This window comes from Protopterus annectens, chromosome 1.part1, assembly GCF_019279795.1.
Source record: "Protopterus annectens isolate FY-2018-M chromosome 1.part1, PAN1.0, whole genome shotgun sequence".
NCBI classification, from domain to species: Eukaryota; Metazoa; Chordata; order Ceratodontiformes; family Protopteridae; genus Protopterus; species Protopterus annectens.
In genome coordinates, this window is record NC_056726.1 from 1,395,848,611 (window position 1) to 1,395,868,221 (window position 19,611).

At 43.0% G+C, this 19,611-nt stretch overlaps 1 protein-coding gene across 1 annotated transcript in view; it reads right to left on the reverse strand.

Moving 5' to 3' along the window:
- GREB1 (growth regulating estrogen receptor binding 1) overlaps positions 1 to 19,611 on the reverse strand; it is a 3,935,532-nt gene that overhangs the window by 109,278 nt on the left and 3,806,643 nt on the right. Inside the window, exon 31 of the mRNA XM_044082225.1 lies at positions 9,752 to 9,952. Coding sequence (XP_043938160.1) covers positions 9,752 to 9,952 — 201 coding nt within the window. The remainder of the gene's footprint in view (positions 1 to 9,751; positions 9,953 to 19,611) is intronic.

The following is a 19,611-nucleotide window of genomic DNA, read 5'->3' on the forward strand; positions in this document are numbered from 1 at the left end:
AAGGGGTGGGACTGTGTTGATTCTATATTATATACAGTGAAAATGATGGAACTCTTAAATGATGAAAATAAATATTCTACAGTTTCTAGAAATGAGAAAAACATGGCCTACTATAAAATAGACTTTGCCTTGAAAGAGCTGTTGAAGGATGAGGTGATTGATGAAAAATCTTTTCAGTATTTGTGGACTGATAAACCAGTGATACCATCCATTTTTGGTATCCCCAAAGTCCACAAAATCTCCAAGACCTACCCAATTGCCGAATTTCTTGACTTAAAACTGAAGAAAGTCTAGACAGAACAAACTGGAATATTAAAAAAATTCCTGGGAATTCCTGAGGAGTGTTAAAATAGTTTATATAAGAGGGACTTGATATTTGTGATAATTAACAGGACTTATTTTCGGTAATACCTTTAAAAGTTGGATTAGAATGGTTCGAAGAAGCTCTAGTAGATAAAAAGCAGTTCTTGAATGTTGATCTTAAACTTTGTGTGGAGTTAATGCAAACAATGCTCAGTAACAAATTTATATTTTTTGCCAGTGACTGTTTTAAACAGGAGAAAGGGGGCACGCTTTGTGCCTACATACGCTAACATAATTTTATCAATGTGGGAGCAGAAATATATACTGAGTTCAAAATATGGTAAGAACTGGAACTATTAAAGAAGGTTTTTGGATGATACATGTATGTTTTGGACTGTGTCAGAGGCAGAATTAATGGAATTGCTAGAATATATTAATAACACTACAGATTTCCTCAGGTTTACGAATTGTACAACTAAAGATAAAATTTTCAAAACTAGAAATGATAAGACTACATGGAATAAACTGACTTGGTTTACATAAAACAGAGGGAGTGTTACCATAATATTTGAAAGTTATTCCAGTAGCACAAGAAATGCAATAGATAATCTGGGACTCAAAATGTATCACACTCGAACACTCCCAGATCATATGTGATTTTCCTAAAGCACATTTCCAGCAAACTTCACATTTACCTCTCTCTCTTTTAGCCAAAATTTCTAGTAATCTTTTCCACATGTATATTAACTTAAGTAGTGTAAACCTGGACAGTTCTTGGGATGTTTTTGCAGGAGAGGAATAGGAAACAATCCTGCCATTCATGTTCCTGGTTACAGAAATTAATCACAATCTCCTATTTATGTCTGTATGAAACTAGCTTACTATTCCTTACCCAAAACTTACATAGTAGATTGATACCTGCTACTGTATTAACCATCCTGCTAAGACCAAACTCAGTATTATCCATAAAATATGCAAGCCAACTATTTTTCTCTGATTTCCTAAAATATTCTCCAATGGCATATTTTAATTGGAAGTACTGCCACGCAAAAAAAAAGTTTAATGAAAGAAAGTTAAAATTTGAATCATTAAACAATAAGATCATGTCATTATTCTTATCTTAAATATCCCTAATGGTTATAATTCCTGCAGATACCCATTCTTCTCAAAACAAACTCCTGCCACTAACTTTAATAAGTGGATTTCCCCAAGGTTTAGCTTCTAAAGTAACAGACTATGTTAATCTCCTGAACTTTTAATCTTTTGTGTTCTAGCCACAAATCCATTCCCTCTGGATCCCAAGTTTTATTTGCAGAGTGGGTCTGGTATATGACTTACTACTATTCATCACAACTAACTCAGTGAATCTTATGTAATTTCCTGTGGTTGAACTTTGGCTCTAGATCATTGTCACTGTTGATGTGATACCCTGACATCATGTGAAAAATGGTAAAAAGGGGCTACGGATGGATGGATGGATGGATGGATGGATGGATGGATGGATGGATGGATTGATTTTAGTGTTTTAGATAAAATCTTCAAGTTAAATTAGTTATATGTAAATTAACTACATACATATTTGTCTTTGTTCATATCTTATACATGCAATACTGTTTATTTCATGACTTCTACTTATCCTTTTCCTTGATGTTTATGTTTGCTACAGTACTATATGGCTGTACTAATATGTGAAGTTATTTCGTATTTTGAAATTTTTTTCCTAACCTCCCCTGAAAAGGACTATGCCAGCTGGACTTTCCCAGTAAACAAAATCAAATAAATAAATAAATAAATAAATAACTTTTTCTGCCAATGGACTGCCAGTTCCTGATACACTGATATACTACAGGGAAGAAGGTGGAATCAACTGATAACAATATTTTGAAACACTGGTTTATCCATGCAAACATCATATATATCACTGTTTACACATTTAATAAAAAAAGAAGTTATGTACTCACCATAACGTTCCATGTTTGTTGTCCAGTATCTCGCCTTCGGTCTTGATATTTTGGGTTCGGAGCCGAAACCTTAGCTCCGACTCGGCCTACATTAAAGCTCGAGAGGTTCTACTGGCTCGAGGCTAAATACTATCCCATAGTGCTTATCGGTTATTCCTCAGATCTCGTTTGAGAAGGAAGGTTCCCATGATATGTTCGATATTCAAAAAGATAATATCTGAAAACATATTGTCAAAAAATTAACAAGAAAAGGCAAGAAGGGAATCAGATCTTATCTGCCAATTTCTGAGAAAAATTCCTCTAGCTACTCCAGGAGGGGATGGTTGAGGATTTAAGACTGAAGGCGAGATACTGGACAAAAAACATGGAATGTTATGGTAAGTACATAACTTCTTTATGTTATGTTGTCCCATCTCTCCTTCAGTCTTGCAATTTTGGGACACAGTCCCCAGCACCTTTTTCTTGGGTGGCTCAAGGGAATAAACTCCTCAGGACAGTGGCACCAAAGGATGCCCTGTTCCGGGAGGCCACATCTACTTTGTAATGAGTAATAAAAGTATGAGGGTTAACCCATGTAGCAGCAGCACAAATTGAATCTAGTGGAAGTCTGGATTGAAAGGCAATGGAGGTAGATACCATTCTAGTTGAATGCCCTTTGATTTTCCCTGGCGGTTCCTTATTGTGGGAATCATAGACATATGTGATGGTTTCAATAAGCCATTTGGACAAAGTAACTTTTGAGACTGACAAACCTTTTTTATTGCCTGAATAGGAGACAAACAACTGGTCTGACTTCCTAAATTCTTTGGTCCTGTGCAAGTAAAAACGTAACTGTCTGTGCACATCCAGTTGATGGAGATAATACTCTGCCTTGTTGCCATAGTTTGGAAAAAAAACACTGGTGGTTTATATTGGCTTGAGAACAAACTTTCGGTAAGAAGGAAGGATTTGTTCTGAGGGAAACTCTATATTTATTGAAGATCAAATAAGGTGGACGGATAGACAAGGCTTGCAACTCTGATACTCTCCTGGCTGAAGTAATTGCTGTCAGGAAGAGTGTTTTCCAAGATAAAAATTTTAATGAACAAGATGATGCTGGTTAGAAAGGGGGCAGTACTAGATTGTGGTCCCAAGGAGAAGGGGGTTCTCTGATGAAAGGTCTTAACAGAAAAGTACCTTTTAGGAAGGCTTTGCATAGTCTACGCTACGAGATATTAGACTAGATGCTGATTCTCCCACGTAATAATTAGAACTAGCAGCTAATTGAACTCGGATAGTGGCTGCCGCTGCCCCATGACTGAAGGTTTCTGTTAGAAATTCCAGGATTAGAGGTATAGATGCTGTAAAAGGATCTATATGTCTTTTGTCAGCCCAACAAAAGAACCTCTTCCATTTGCTTGCATAGAGATTCCTAGTTGTCTGCTTGTGCGAAGAGACTAGAATGTGACGAACTGCAGGGGACAATTCTGGAAGTCTGGCTAAGAGTGGAAGTGGAGCAGCCAAGCTGTCAGTTTGAGGGTGTGGAGTGCAGGGTGGAGTATTCCTGACTGATGCGTCAGAAGATCCGGCACTGGGTCCAGGATCCATGGGTCCTCCTGCATGTAGGGCCAAAGGAAGGGGAACCAAATCTTACGAGGCCAGTATGGTGCAATGAGAATTAACCTGCGACTCAACAACTTTGCTTTCTGTCCGACCTTTGGAATCAAGGGAAATGGAGGAAAAGCATAAAGAAGACCCAGGGGCCAATCGTGAACCAGTGCATCCCTCAGTGACTCTCCCGGAGGGGAAATTAGGGCAAAGTAGTTGCTGCATTTGGAAATGAAGGGAGTGGTCAAAAGGTCACAACAAGGTTGGCCCCATTTGCGAAAAATTTGATTTGCAACTTCCTGATTGAGGGACCACTCATGAGGCATGAGAATCGCTCTGTTTAGTCTGTCTGCTATAACACTGGATTTCCCTGGGATATGCATTGCTGTCAGAAAGCGTTGAGAAGATATTGCCCATTACCACACTCTCTGGGCCTCTCGACATAGAGGATAGGATCTGGTTCCCCCCTGCATGTTAATGTACCAAACCACCGACATATTGTCTGTCTGATTTGCAATACTCCCCGTGGGATGAGAGTCCTGAAGTGCTTGCAACACCAGAAGCACGGATCTCATCTCTAGGACATTGATATGCAAATGGCACTCGTGATCTTTCGAAACTCCTTGGACCATCTGTCCAGATAATGCCCCCTCCCCCCTATCTGGGACGTGTCTGTGGTTACTGTAGCGATAGGTTGAGGAAGAACAAACAGTCTGCCTATTGTTACCTGAGTGGACTGAACACACCAAACTAAGTCCTTCTTGCAGGAAGGAGTTATGAAAATTTCGTGAGACATGGGTAACGCCTGCATGGACCATTGGGCGAAGAGTAGCCACTGCAGTATTGCCATGTGAAGTAGTGTTATCGTCACTGCCATAGAGCCTAGGACTTTCATCACAAATCTTGCCTGTACTCTGTTCTTGTTGAGTAAAATAATCAATTGACTGTGTAGCGTCTGTACCCTTTCTTGAGGTAGCGTTGCCAACATGTCATTTGTATTATAAATCTGCACCAATGAATGTAATATGCTGTGATGGCAACAAGGCAGATTTTTCAGTATTTGTAGTAATGCCTAGTTTTAAGAAAAGATGAATGGTATAGTCTCTTGCTTTCATCAGTAGTTGCTTGGTGGTGGCAGTTAGGAGTCAGTCGTCTAAGTATGGAAACACCTGGAATCCTTGGCATCTCAGATGAGCCGTGACTACTGCCATGCATTTGGTAAACACCTTGGGGGCTATAGTGAGTCCAAAGGGCAGAGCCCTGAACTGGTAATGACTGGCCCCCGGCCGGAAGCGTAGAAATCTTATTGAGCGCCTGTTCATCTTTATGTGGTAGTACGTGTCCTAAAGATCTAACGAGCACATCCAATTGTCTTTTCCCAGGAACGGGAGTATAGACTGCAGTGTTACCATCCGGAACTTTGATTTTTTTCACTGACTTGTTTAATCTGCTGAGATCCAATATAGGTCTCCAGTCCCCTGTCTTTTTTGGGACTAAAAAGAACCTTGAGTAAATTCCGGATCCTAGTTGGTCTGCGGGGACTTCTTGGATGACTCTTTTTTCTAGTAACTTTTGTATTTCTAGTGTTGCTTGATCCCTTTGACTGGGTGGAATGTCTGGTATAGACTTTGGTGGCTGAGGTGTACATTGGAAGGGAATGTTGTATCCTCTGGATAAAATGGACTGTACCCATTTGTCTTGAGTCAAATTCAGTCAGGCTTCTGGGTACAGTGATATCCTCTCTCCGACTGCCTCCAGAGGTGGACAGATGGGCCTCCTTTCAGGAGAGCTGGAAGGGCCTACCAGAAAAATGATCTCCGTCGCCCTGGTTTTGCGGACCACCTCTGCCGCGTGGACGGCATCTTCCACTGTTCCCCCTCTGTCCATGGGGGAAGGATCACCACGAGTGTCAGATAAGGCTCCTTTGGACTTACGGAACCACATTTTTCTGCCCTTTTGACCTTTAGGATAAGGTCTGGTATGGGCAGAAAAACAGAGTCCAACGGCAGACAGAGTTTTACCATCTTGTTGGCTCCTGGTGAGCGTTTCTTTTACTTTAGGCTTGAACAATGAAGAGCCATCAAAGGGAATGTCAATAAAGGAAGAACGGAAGGGTTCTGCAAACTCACAAAGGCGCATCCAGGAATGTCTACGAAGAGTTATTCCTGTGCCTGCTGCCCTGCTCGCTCCATTGGCTGCGTAAGATATGAGCCGCATGGAGGAGTTAGATATGGAGGTTAAGGTTGCAAGCTGGGAGTTAACCTTATCAGATAAGTCCTGGGCTGTAGCACCTTGCAGGGTATCTCCTAGCTCTTTTAGGAGATCCCTCTGAAGTCATGTGAAATGCGACAAATAATTCAGAGACCGTAAAGTAAAGGCTGCTGAGGAGAACATACGCTTTCCATATCTGTCCATCGTACGAGAATCCTTGTTTGGTGGATGAACAGATACAGAAGTTTCAGCTAACTCCTTTTTTTGTGGCTGCTGCCACCACCATTGCATTTACAGGAACCCTTTTAGTTAAATATTGCCTACCTTCCAGGGCCATAATGAACTTATTAGGCCTCCGCAGAACGGGGTCCACTAAGTCCAGAGAGTCCCACACCTTCTGGCTCACCAAACCCAGGAGAAGGTCGAAAGGTGCAGACACCCAAGAGGTGGAGGGGTGAGAGTCAAATGCCTCCTGGTATACAGAGTCATCTTCAGAAGGGGAAAGGGACTTCCAGCCACCCCTCTGTTTAAGGATCTCCAGGATGTCTGAAAAAGAAACATCCTCAGAGGGGACCATGGGGCCCCTTCTGAATCCTCAAGTCGGTATCAGAAGTGACAGACTCAGGGGAGTCTATGTGCTTCCTCTTACACTGTCCCTCCTCGGGGGGATGTTCCGAAGAGGTATCGAAAGAGGAGGCTCCACCCATTGTGGCTTCCTGGGGGACTGGCTCTCTACTCTGCGGTTGATGGACAGGTAATGAAGAGGTGAACACCGGTCCCTTAGGGGGAAGAGAGACTGGAGGCGAAGGTGGAGTAGACTCAGTGGAGAGCACACTCCGCATCACCTCAATCTAGCCCCGAGAGACTGGGAGATCTCCTTGGCACTGAGGAGGGTGGCTGTGAGGCAGATGTGGGAGCCAAACTCACCTGAGCCAAGGTGCCGAGTGGGAGAGCCAACTCCGACAAGGGCCAACCCGACTCTCCCCCCCAGAGCCGACCAGGGAGTGTCGGCACCCTGGTCCCTCGATGGACGAAAGCATCGAAGAAACCAGAGCAGACGTCGGATCCAAGATATCAGTAGTGATTACTGGCAGTGGATCCAGCACGACTTCCATACTCTCAGGCAGCAAACTCGTTCGAGCTGGAGGAGGAATAGGCATAGTAGAAGGTACCGTTGTCGGCTCCAAGGTCTGATGGGCTGGGCTCAAAAGAATTTCAGCTAGGGCCCGGGTCCAAAGCATCGTCTTCACTACCCGCTCCATGCCCTCATCCAATAACCTGGAGGAACTAGAGGAATGACTGGAAGACTTGTGGCTACCGGACACCAACTGTAATAAAGGAGAAACCGGCACAGAGTGAACAGGCTCCAAGGACAGTGACCAGCTCCTCTTTCGGCTCCACAACTCCTCCGATGACACAGATGGAGCCGAGGGAGAACCATGTTTTTTGGCTCTGATAACTCTCGGGAGACAAAAAGGCATCATGCCTGGTGCTGCTTGTCGGCTCAGACACTGGAGCCGATGAAGCAGACTTTGGAGTCTTGTCTGATTTTTTAGTCTGATTTCCTTTGTCCACTTTTAATAAGCCCCTCAATATAAGCTTATTCTTCCTCTCCTGCAAGACCCTGGCACAAAAACTATGACAAATGGAGCAGGAGTCCTGAAGATGGAGTGGACCCAGACAGTACACACAACTTGTGTGTTCAGGGGTTGGGAGGATGGCTTAATGGATAAGGTGTTTGCCTTACAAACACAAGGTGCAGGGTTTGAGTCTCACAAGGGATAATTGGCTAGGCTTAAAATGGCTCGCAAGGGCAGTTAGCTTAGTACTAAACTATGAACCTATGAATTACACTTTTTAAATCCTGACTTGTGTTCCTTAGCTGGTTCCTTAGACATACTAGCTTTAAGGAAAACATTTCTCAATAAAAGTTAGAACAACAAACTATAACTGTTATAAAAAAGAAAACAGCAAAGAAACAAGTATCTAAAATAAGGTACTATATATTTTTTTTTAAAAGAGAAGAAAAGAGGGGAGGAGAAGTCTCTAAGTTAAACGACTATCTCCTCCACCGGAGAAGACGCCTCTAACTTAAACGGAGTACTCCTAAAAGGCTTATAAGGAAGAAAAGGGCAGGAATCCTCTAATTTAAAAAGGATTCTTGTGGAGAAAACAAGCCCCAAAGAAAGGATAGCCGCAAAAATAAACTTACAGGTTTAGAAAAGGCTAAAAATAGCACAAGACTGTTACTATAACACTAATAAGTAAAAACAGCTAATAATTAGACAGAAAAAGTTATAAAATATAAAATTTTTCAAGCCTGAGCCAGTGAAGACAATCCCGAAGCTTCAAGTGGCAAACGAGATCTGGGGAATAGCCACTAAGCACTATGGGATAGTATTTAGCCTCAAGCCAGTAGAAGCTCTCGATCTTTAATATAGGCCAAGTCGGTGCCGAGGTTTCAGCTCCGAACCCAAAACAGCAAGACTGAAGGCGAAATGGGACAACATAACATCAATTTATTTATTTTGTGCAGTGGAATGTGCTAGAATATAAACAAAATGACTTACTTACCATAGTTTACGGTTATATATTTTGTTAAACTGCATTTTTCAGAATGTCTTGTTGGTTACATTTTTGTGTGCACATTTTTTTTGCTTAAGCCTATTCCAAGATGTTTTTTTTTTTAACTTTTGCAGAAGTGAAAGGGTGCACTGTTCAGAAAAATGCAATGCTTGAGTGTGGGAGAAGGGAAGAGGGAGCCACAGTTGTGAGAGTGGGTTCCATTCTGGAAACTGGTTTATCATTCAAAAATTCTGGCTACCCCTTACACCTGAAAAACCTAACTGCAGAAATATCTACTGGTGGCTTAATTTTAACTGTCTACCTACTGATTGTGTTAATCCAAACAAATTCAACATATTTCGGCACCAATCAGACTACAAATAACATGGTATTATAGACCACCAATCAAATTCAGAATTCTGTTATAGCATGTTTATTCTATTCACAGCTGCAAGGTAGTTAGGGTCTACCCTGACATGCAGCAGGCTTAAAGCAAGATCAATCTTGCATGAGATGTCAGTCCATAAGAAGAAGCAGAGAGAGAAAAAGTCACTCACACGCACCTCTGCGCCATTTAAAAGACTACCAATCCATCTAGTAGCATGTCTTTTATGGGAGGATACCAGAACATCTGGTGAAAACCCATACCGACATGGGAAGAGCATGCAGACTGTGCAGAAGGCACCACAGTTTGAGACCTAAACCAAAAATCAATAGCTATGAGGCAGCAACATTAACCTCTGCATCACTGTGCTAACCCCCGATCAAACTGTTTTTATCAGTGCTATTCACATAAAAGGCTTATTCATCTAGCACGCCATCAAACTTGATGCACAGTCCGTACCTATGACTGTAAAGCTTCACTTAATTCATCCTCACTATTCTCTCCACAACATATATGGCTAAACTATGGCTGGTATGGTTATCTGGATTTTAGATGCTGAATGAACTCTCTAGCCATTTGACCCCTACACAGGTCTTGTATTCCTCTACTGAAAAAAAATGGAAAAAAAAAACAGAAAGAGGAGGCATCTCATTTATAAGAACTACATAGTTGCCTTTGTCAAACTATTATGTTTTCAAATATGTTACATCAGAATTCAGTAGCTGAGTAATTAACCCACCTCAGGTCCAAGGTTGAGGTAACAGTCCACAGACAGTACTGGATTACTATAATTCTTCAAAGACAGAGGAAATAAGTGATGACTATTGTACTGTAGGTATTTCTCCAACAATAACTGAGCTGCAGCAGCCAGGAAAGTATGCTTGCTGTCGGGAGCACAGATGTACTGGGAAGGTGAAATGACTGTTGATGCCTCAGATGTCTGTCATAAAAAATATATATAAAAGTATAATAATAGATTAATAGAAATTATATTCAGTGGATACAGAATATTCTACATCCTGCTAGATGAGACCATGTTTACCATGTACTGTAAAAATACAAGACATTCACCAAAGAATTTCAAACAGCAGCTTAAAACTGCATTACTCGTTGACATGTAATTACCAGTTTGACTGCTGCTCTCTTGCAAAAGTAAAACAAAGTGATACATATATCAAACATTAAGTAAAAAAGTATAGTTGTGTCCCACTTACCATAACTGTAGATGTCTGAACAGAACAGTGTTGCAATACTGACTCGGGTCTTCCTGCCATGCAGAAGCCTGTGACCGGCCCAGCTTCCACTGTCTTTACATCACCTCTAGTTGGCAGACATACGAAGACCAACATATGAATGTTAGGGTATAAGAAGGTTGTCCATCCATTCCACACCATTTTCAGGCCTTTCTAAGCAGTGAACAAGTAGTCTGATGCTTGAGGACAGCATGAACTCCACAGTTGTCTGAATTTCGGTAAGAAGGAGGAAAGAACATAGGAGATATTGATGGGATGATGGAGGTAAGAGAATTATCTGCAGAAAAATCCCTCCTACCTCCTGTGCCCAAGAAGGGGGAGACAAGTGGTCAGCAGATAAATGTACTGGAGGTAGTACTGGTATTATGTACTGCAACATTGACCTACTCGAACATCTACGATAAGTAAGTAGGGTGCAACTGTACTATGTTCTTCATAGTCAGTGTTGCAGTACTGATTCTTGGGAGGACTCCCAAAGCTAAAAGTTGGGTGATGGTTCATCTGTATGACCTTAGGAAATAAGATTTTGCAGGATGGCAGAAATGAAACCTTCCTTAGCCCTGGAGACATTGCCTAGGTATTTGTGTTTGTAAAGTTGTGCACCAAGTTTCATGTGGTTGCTTCTAGGATGCCCTGGTTGAAGGACAGCAATGATAGTCACCCCATGTTTGGTGGAGTAAGCTTTAATATGCCCAGGTAAATCCTTTCCATGGTACAAATAACAAATTTAATGCAGTTAGCTATCCATTTACAGATGGTTTGTCTGGAGACAGGCTTGCACTGCTTACCCTCTGTGAAAACCAGCAGCAACTGCTCTGCTATATTAGGGCTTTTTGTCCTGTCTAGATAGTAACTTATCAGCCTGTACATATCCAGGGAGTCGAGCACTTGCTCTGCCCTGCTCTGTGGATTTTGGGTAGAAGGCTGGTAAGTGGATAGCTTGGTTTAAACGAAGTTCTGACACCAACTTAGGCATAAAATATGCATTTGTTCTGAGGGTGACCCTATCCCTGTGGAAGTGAAATGTTCTTTACACATGAGACCTTGCAGATCAGAAACTTTCTTTGGCTGACCTAACTGCTATAAGTAAGATGGTCTTTCAGGTGAGCATGGTTACTTTTTCTAACACATAATTTAGATCCCATGCTGGAATGGGTTTCCTTTTATGTGATCTCAAGTGAAACAACCCTTTAGCAAAAGTTTCATGTGGGGGTGCATTAATATAGGTGGAGCACTGTGCAGGCAAGCTGATATAGAAGATGCATGTACGTTAATGCTGGAACAGGAAAGCCCTTGTCTGAACAGGCCTGACAGGTACTACAAAACTGAGCTGATGTTTGCTTAAGCAGGGTTAGTATCATTGCTGTTACACCAAGCAGAAAATCTTTTCCATTTTGCCGTGTATGATTTTCTGGTAGTGGTCTTTCTTGCTTCCCTCAGAATGCAGAGCACATTCATGGGACAGGATGTAGTGCTAGGTGTGAAAATCTAATCCTCCAGGCAGTTAGCTTGAGGGTGACTAGGTAGGGATGGAAGACAGACCCATTGGTTTGGTTGACGAGATCTGTCTCCTGTGGTAGGGTGCAGAATCTCCTCTTGCTGAGAGTCAGGAGGATGGAGAACTAGTGTTGTTTTGGCCAGAGGGAAGCTACTAGGATCATATTGAGTCTATCTACCCTGATTTTTTTTAGTACCCTGAGGATCAGGAATAAGGGTGGGAATGCACACAGGAACCAGCTTGTCTATGTAAATGACAATGGATCTGTTTTCCAAACTCCTGTCTGTTGTGTTCTGGAGCAGAACATCTGTAGTTGCTTGTTGTGGAGAGACAGGCAAAACAGTCTATTGAGGGGATCCCCCAATGTATAGTCAGAGCCAAGAGGATCTTTTTTTTTGGGCATCTATTCATTGGGGTCTAGAAAGTTAGAGAACCTGCTAAAGTATTGCCCTGGCCTGAAATATAAGAGGCTGTGACGGTTAGCCCTAACTCTTGAGCCAGCATCCACATTTTCCTGGAAAGGCTACACAGAGGGTAAGACAAAGTTCTCCTTGTTTGTTTATGTACCACATAACTGTGGTGTTGTCTGTCCAGACTTGCAGTGTCCCTAGGCTTAGGTTTTGTTGAAAGACTTTTATGGCCATGTAGAATGACAGTAACTCCCTTTGATTTAAGTGCAACTATCGCTGGCTGTGGGAACCAAATGCTTTGTACCTTCAGGATCCCTAAGTGGGCTCCCCAGGCTATGTCTGAACTGTTCATGATAATGGTTTTGTCTGCTTCTGGCAAAGTTAAACTTGCCCCAGTGTTCCTTTGCATGGTGCTCTTCCACCACAGGAGTTCCTTTTTCAAACATGGTAGGAGGGGCAGTAGGGTTTTCAGGGGTTGGGAACACTGTTCCCAAACATTTTTCAGAAACCGTTGGAGTTTCCTCACGTGCAACCTTGCAAATGGGATCATGTGAATGCATGATTCCATGTATCCCAACAGCCTCATGAATTCTCTCTTGCAGTCATAAGTGGTTTCAGAAACAGACCAGTCAAGCAGCCTGTCAAAAAAGCAATCTTGTCTTCGGGGAAGAAAGGCTTTCTGTAAAACTGAGTCTATGAGGGCTCCCAGAAAGAGGATCCTTGTTTGTGGGAAATCTTGGAATTTATGAAGATTTAAGCGGAGACCTAATTTCTTAAAATAGTCTGCGGTGATCTGTAAGGCATCTAGGGCCTCTAAAGTAGATCTTTCCTGAATGAGACAGACATCTAAGTATGGGTAAATATGAACCACTAAAGTTCTGCAATATGCTATCAGAGAAGCTAGGCATTTTGCAAAACACTGGGAGCAGTAAACAGCCCAAATGGTAAAGTACAGAACTGGAAGTGGGAGCCTTCTGCTACAAATAGCAGGTACCTTCTATGACTGTCTACTGTGGGGACATGCAGTTAAGCATCCTTTAGGTCTACGGTGACCACTGAGGCATCTTGGAAGATCATGGGCAGTAATTTTTGCAAGCAATTTGAATTTTGAGATGTTGAGGATCTTTGTTTGGCTTTGAGAAGTCCAAGATGGGTCTCTAAGTGCCATCCTTTCTTAGGACTACAAATGCCCTTAAATAGAAGTCTTTTCCATTTTCCATCTTGTCCTGGAGGGATAGTCTGGACGAATCCCCGGTGAAGTATCTCACTGAGAACAGGTGACAAAAGGCTTTATTGTGCTACTGGTGGTTTTGGAATGCCCAAGAAGGGTGGTATTTCTTTGAATTGAATATAGATCTCCTTTTTTTATGATGTTGAGGACCCATTGTTCCCTGGTGATGGATTTCCACTGGTTTGGGAAGAAGGACAGTATTCTTGTCAGAGGTTTGGAGGGTTACAGGAACGGTTAAGAGAGGGCAGGGTAGAACACAGTTACAGTTGCTCTCTGTGCTTGATGGGTTCTTTGACACCCTCGGACCTTTGTATTTGATCTGTTTGCAATGTCCCAAATTGTCTTGGTCTTTTATCACATGGCGGCCTCTCCTTGTCTTCTGTAGGTGCAAAAGGCTAAGGTTTTAAAGGACAATTCCTATTGTACCTCAGGAATGGAGACAGGTAAAATTCTTTCAGTTTTAATCTGCTTTCCTTTTTTGTCAAGTTTCTCAAAAACTTGTTTAGTTGGAAGACCAAAAAGGAATTCCTTGTCTAATGGGGCATCCAGTAGTTCAGCCTTTACCTGCTCTAACAGGGGCTGGGTCCTGAGGCATGCATGTATGCAGATGACATAACCTTTAGCAACTTCTCTGCAAGAAGTATCGAAGGCATCACAGACACATTTTAGGAAGCGTCTGGAATTTTACAAAGCTTCTCTGGCTACCTCCTGGATTTCCTTGGATAAGTTTCTATCCACAATAGTCTGATATTAGCTAGCATTTTGTCTTGAAGAGATTCAAGGTACTTCAGCATAACAAACTGACAATTTAAAGCTCTCATTGCTAGGGTGGCAGAAACAGGCTTTCTTCCCAAATCTGTCCTGTAATCTACTTACCCTGTCTTTAGACACGTACATGTACACCTTCTGTAGATTCAGTGGAGACAACAGAAGGATCAGCATTCAGATTTTTGTAGAAGTGCTTGTGGAATTTAAGCACTCTGTAAAACTTTCTGGTTTCCTAGGAACATGGGGTAGAGAGAGTCAGGGTCTAGAGCTATGTCTTCAAAGACATCATCCAATACGTGTGCTGGAGGAATAGCTGGTAGTCTGGGTGAATGTAAGCTTAGCAGTTCCCTGTAGTGGTTCTGGCCTGGGCGAGCTACTTACTTTCTCAATGAAAGCCCCTTCATTCTGTGTAGAGAATGCCCAATGGAAAATTCCTCAGGGAGAGGTGGAAAAGAGTGAGTCATCTGAGTCTAAGTCTGGGTAAGCGGACAGAGTAAAACAATTCCTCCTCATCCTCTGAGCTAGAGGAATCTTCCTCTTCCTTAAAAGCTACTTCCATGCTCCTTTTAGACAGGGAAGCCTCAGGTGTGGAAGAATGAAAAGGTCTCTAGATTTCATTAAGGTAATAAACTCTTGTGCTATTTTAAGAAGTTCTTGAGCTTTGATCTGAAAAGAAGTAGTCAGAGGTGGTGGCGAAGCAAAGGAAGTGATTCACTTTGGTTGGATTGTTCATTTCAAAGGGGTGATAAGAGGATATGATCATCCAACAGCAACTTCAGTTGCAAAACTGGTAGTTTGAGAAGACAAGGAGTCTCACTTGAGAGCCACGGCATGGACATTGGAATCTGAGGCCTGCAGGGCAACCTCAGATCCAACTAACATGTGAGCCGTGGTGACATTCGTGGGTAGGCCAGAAACTATGACAGCCTTCTGAGGGGTCGCATCAGGAAAGTTGGGCCAAGGAGTTGCCAGGTCATGGGGTTGCAAAGGCACCTCACATAGGTCTTCAGCTGACTTAAAACCTATAATTGGAGCATCTGATGTTGTCAATCTTCATTTTATCCTTGACATATGGGTCCGGTTCTAATATCGGAACCGACTCGGCCTTCAGTACAGCTCATGCCAGCCAAAAACTCTTGAGCTTCACATCTACCCACAATCCCTCTCTCCCAATTACCTCAGATCTCGTTTGCCACTTTTCCGAACAGTCGCATTTTGTCAGAGCTCTCGAGTTTTCTTTTTGGCCATAGGTAATATTTTCTTAGTTCTTTGAATTTTTCTCTTTTTTTTCTCTCCGTTGTTCCTCTACCCTTTAGCTATTGTTTTCTTTTTTCTCTCGTACATGAGTGTACTTCTTGACTGCGGTGGTGGTGCTGTAGTAGCGTCGTCGCCTCACAGTTAGACGTTGCCCGTTCAATTCACAGTTAGAGTGTCTTCTGTGTGGCGACATGCGTGAATGGGCGTTCCTTCATTGAAGGTTGTGCGTTAGGCCCGGCAAGCCAGCACATAAAACTCTACTGCCAATCATTAGCGGACCGAAGTTCCGCTGTGGCGACCCCTAACCAGGAAAAGCCGAAAGACACAAACAAACAAACAAACAAACATGAGTGTACTTCTTACTATCGTTGATAGTTCCTTCCCATACTCATTGGTAAACTCCTTAAATTATCATTGTTGATAGTTTCCTTTCCTCTCAAAAAAAAAAAAAAAACTTTTCTCTATCCTCCTCAATTTTCTGGCCCTCTGTGTGTGATTGTGTTTGTGAGCATCTGCCTTCCAACCCATATTTTTCTGATGGCTGAGAAAGTTAAGATTCCTTCTGGCTTTAAAAATGCAAGAAGTGTGGCCACAAGATTCCCTCTACAGATTTACACTTGCTTTGTGCCCTGTGCATTTGCAGGAGGACTGCAGTATTTGCCATGGGTTCAGTCAAAGAGCCCTTGTTGAGAGACATAATAAACTTATCTTAAAGGGTCTGATCCCCTCAGCCTTTGATGAAGCCATATCTGCAGCAAACAAGAGTAAGACAGATATATCATCCCCTTTGTCCTCATCTTCCTTGGAAAAGGGTAAAAAGAGGAGCTTGTTGGTTCCGACTTCTCTGTTGGCACTGAAATCTAAGAAACTGAAATCCTCGGTTCTGAAAGGATCCTTGGAATCAGAGGTCCCTGACTCTAAATCCTTGCTTATGACAACTTCCCTGGAACCTACCTATCTCAACACCTTCAATGTCAAAGGCTCCAGTGCAGGACATTTTAACTACTTTGACAGCACTGACTATGTTGGCACAGACCTTAGAAACCAAACCAAGAGAGTTTTTACCTAAGACTCCTTATCTATCGACCCCTTTGTGGGTGAGCTTCTAGACGTTTTTCTCCAGAGACCGAAATCTCCCTCCATGTTATCAAGCTGTTCCACCAAACGTCTTTCAGAGCTCAGTGTGGAGAGACTCGTGATTAAAATTTTGAGGGCAAGAGGACTTACAGGACCACCTTCGGCTCCGATTGCTTTGGATCCAGGAACCAAGGCTTCTTTCACCCCGTTAACCTCTCCTCCTCTGATCTCCTCTGAGGCTTCAGAGTTTACTGTTCTAGGACTTCCAACACCGACTGTACCAGCTCCTGAGATCTCCTTTTCTTCAGAACTGATAATTTCCCTGAGCTCTTCGGTGATTTTGGAACAGGAGACCTCCCGGTGCCATAGCTGCCCTGTCTTCCAACACCGACTATACTAGCTCCTGAGATCTCCCTTTCTTCAGAACTTGTAATTACCCTGAGCTCTTTGGTGATTTTGGAACTGGAAAACTCCCACAGCCATAGCTGCCCTGTCGGTTCAGGGGGGCAGGAGTCGACTCCAATTTTTTCAGAGCTGTCCCTGCTCCTCGGAGCTTCGGCTCACATCAGTTCAGCCCCAGTTTCTGTCTCGGGGTCAGTTTCTTTGGAGCAGGGAGTGACCTTGATTCAAAGGCAGTCTATCTTGGTTCTGGGCTCCCTTCCCTCTTCGTGGAGCCAGCCTTCAAGACAATGGAGAGGGCCTTGTCCCTTACAGTGACTCAGGCAGCACCTTCCTCATTGGAACAGATACCCTTCTCTGGCTCCGTTATTCAACCTGTCTCTCCACTGGGACAGCGAGTGTCAAAGTCTCAGGTTTCTCAGATGCAGGTTCTGTCATCTTCTGATACCTCCCCAGATTATCCTCCTAAGGGGGTCCCTAAGAAAAACAAGTGCAACAGGAAGCACATAAGATTCCCCTCAGGAATCGGTCACAGAAGATACCGATTTTGATGAGGGGAAAGGTTCTCAAGTTCACCACCCAAAGATGTCTCCTTTGGAGACATCCTAGAAATTTTAAAACAAAGGGGTGACTGGAAGTCCCAAAACCCTTCTTCAGAGGAATCAGTTTACCTGCAGGCTTTTGGTACTTGCCTGTCTACCTCTTGGGTAACTCTGTCTGCTGATGAACTCATCCAGTTATTTCACAGCTGGTGTGGAAAGCTCCAGACACCATTGAACCCATTCCTAACTGACTGGACAAGATTTTATCTGACCCTGAAGATAAGCAGTTTGGGAACAAAGATTTAGTGATGCATACCATGGTCATAGCAGCTGCCACAAAAAAGGAATTCGCTGAGGAGAGTTCATCTATCCATCCACCCAACAAGGAGTCTTGGGCTATGGATAGATTTGGGAAGTGGGTTTATGCTTCGTCGACCTTCTCCTTAAGGTCTTTGAATTTTCTGGATCATTACACAAGACTTCAAAGGGACCTGATCATGGAGTTGTCAGATACCCTGGCAGGAGCTGTTGCTGGGCTCCAAAAGAAAGTTGCCTCCCAGCTAGCCACCCTGGAGTCTGCATATAATTCATCCATGAGGCTCATTGCGCATACAGCCAAGGGGACATCCAGAGCAGCAGGTTCAGGTGTAGCCATAAGGAGACACGCCCGGATGCACCTACCTATATGACTTTGCGGAACCTTTTAAGTCTTCATTCGTCAATGCACTCTTTTATTGGATCAACTTTGATTGGCCCAAAAGTAAGAGAGACTTTATCCAGGTGTGAGAAGGATGGGGTGATAAAACCCTTTCTTTTGTGGGCATATGTTTTCCCACCCCCCCTCCCCAAAGATCCTTTTCTAGGAACCAAAGGAGTGGTGGAAAGATGTGGTTCAGAAAATCTCAAAGGCCTTTCCAGGACACGTGGAGGCAGTTTCCCCAGGTGCAAAGGGGTGAACAAAAATGGATGATGCCGCCCACATGGCAGAGGTTGTTCGCAAAACCTGGGCTTCAGGGATTCTTTTCCAAGTAAGCCATTTCAGGATTCCTGAAAGGAGGCCGAATTGTCTTCACTGGAGGCAGTCAGGGGATGCTTATCCTTGCACCCAGATGCCTGGCTAAACATAACAACATATTCATGGATGCAAAGGATTGTATCCAGAGGTTGAACCATACTGTTTTCTCATCCTCTCATCATACGCAAAAAAAAAATCCCCCATGTTCCACACAATCAGAGGGATCCAGCATTTCTAGAAATTCAAAAACTGCTAAACAAAAGAGTCATCCAAGAGTCCTGACCACAGAGGATCCCGAACTTACTCAAGATTATTTTCAGTGCCAAATAAGACAGGGAACTGGAGATCAATTTTGGATTTCAGTGTGTTGAACAAATCAATTTGTCAAAAAAGTTCTGGATGGTCACAGTACAGTCCATTCTTCCCTTTTTGAGGAAAGATGACTGGATGTGCTCAATAGATCTTTAGGATGTGTGTTACCATATAAAGATGCACAAGCACCCCAGGAAGTTCCTCCACTTCCAGCTCAGAACCAGTCATTACTAATTCAAAGGGCTGCCCTTTGGTCTCACCACAGACCCCAGGGTATTCACCAAATGCATGGCAGTAGTAGCAAATCACTTGAGATTGCAAGGACTCTGTGTGTTTCCGTACTTGGATGACTGGCTCATAACCTCTTCAACCAGGAATCATTGGATAGAAGCAAGGGATTACACTCTCAATATCTGTGCCCACCTAGGAATTACTGTAAATCACAAGACATCCTAATTGACTCCAACTCAGAATCTAGAGTTTATTGGGGCAGTTCTGAATATAACAACTGTAGCATCCCTTCCTCCAGAGATACTCCAAAGAATTATTACACAGGTTCAGAAGATAAACCACAGAAACAAAGTTCCTGCTCGAATAATTTTGCAAGCTCTAGGGTCTACGGCAGAGTGAATAACTCTTGTCCCTCTAGTCAGGTTTCACATGAGAATTCTACAATGACTGCTAGCATCTCAATGGTCTATGCTACACCAACCCATGTTGGACCAGATTCTGATCACCAACTATTGTAAGAAGGATCTACTTTGGTGGACTCATCCTGAACAAATTCTCCTCGGCCACCCCTTTGTCCTTCCAGACCCCATGACCATACTAACCACG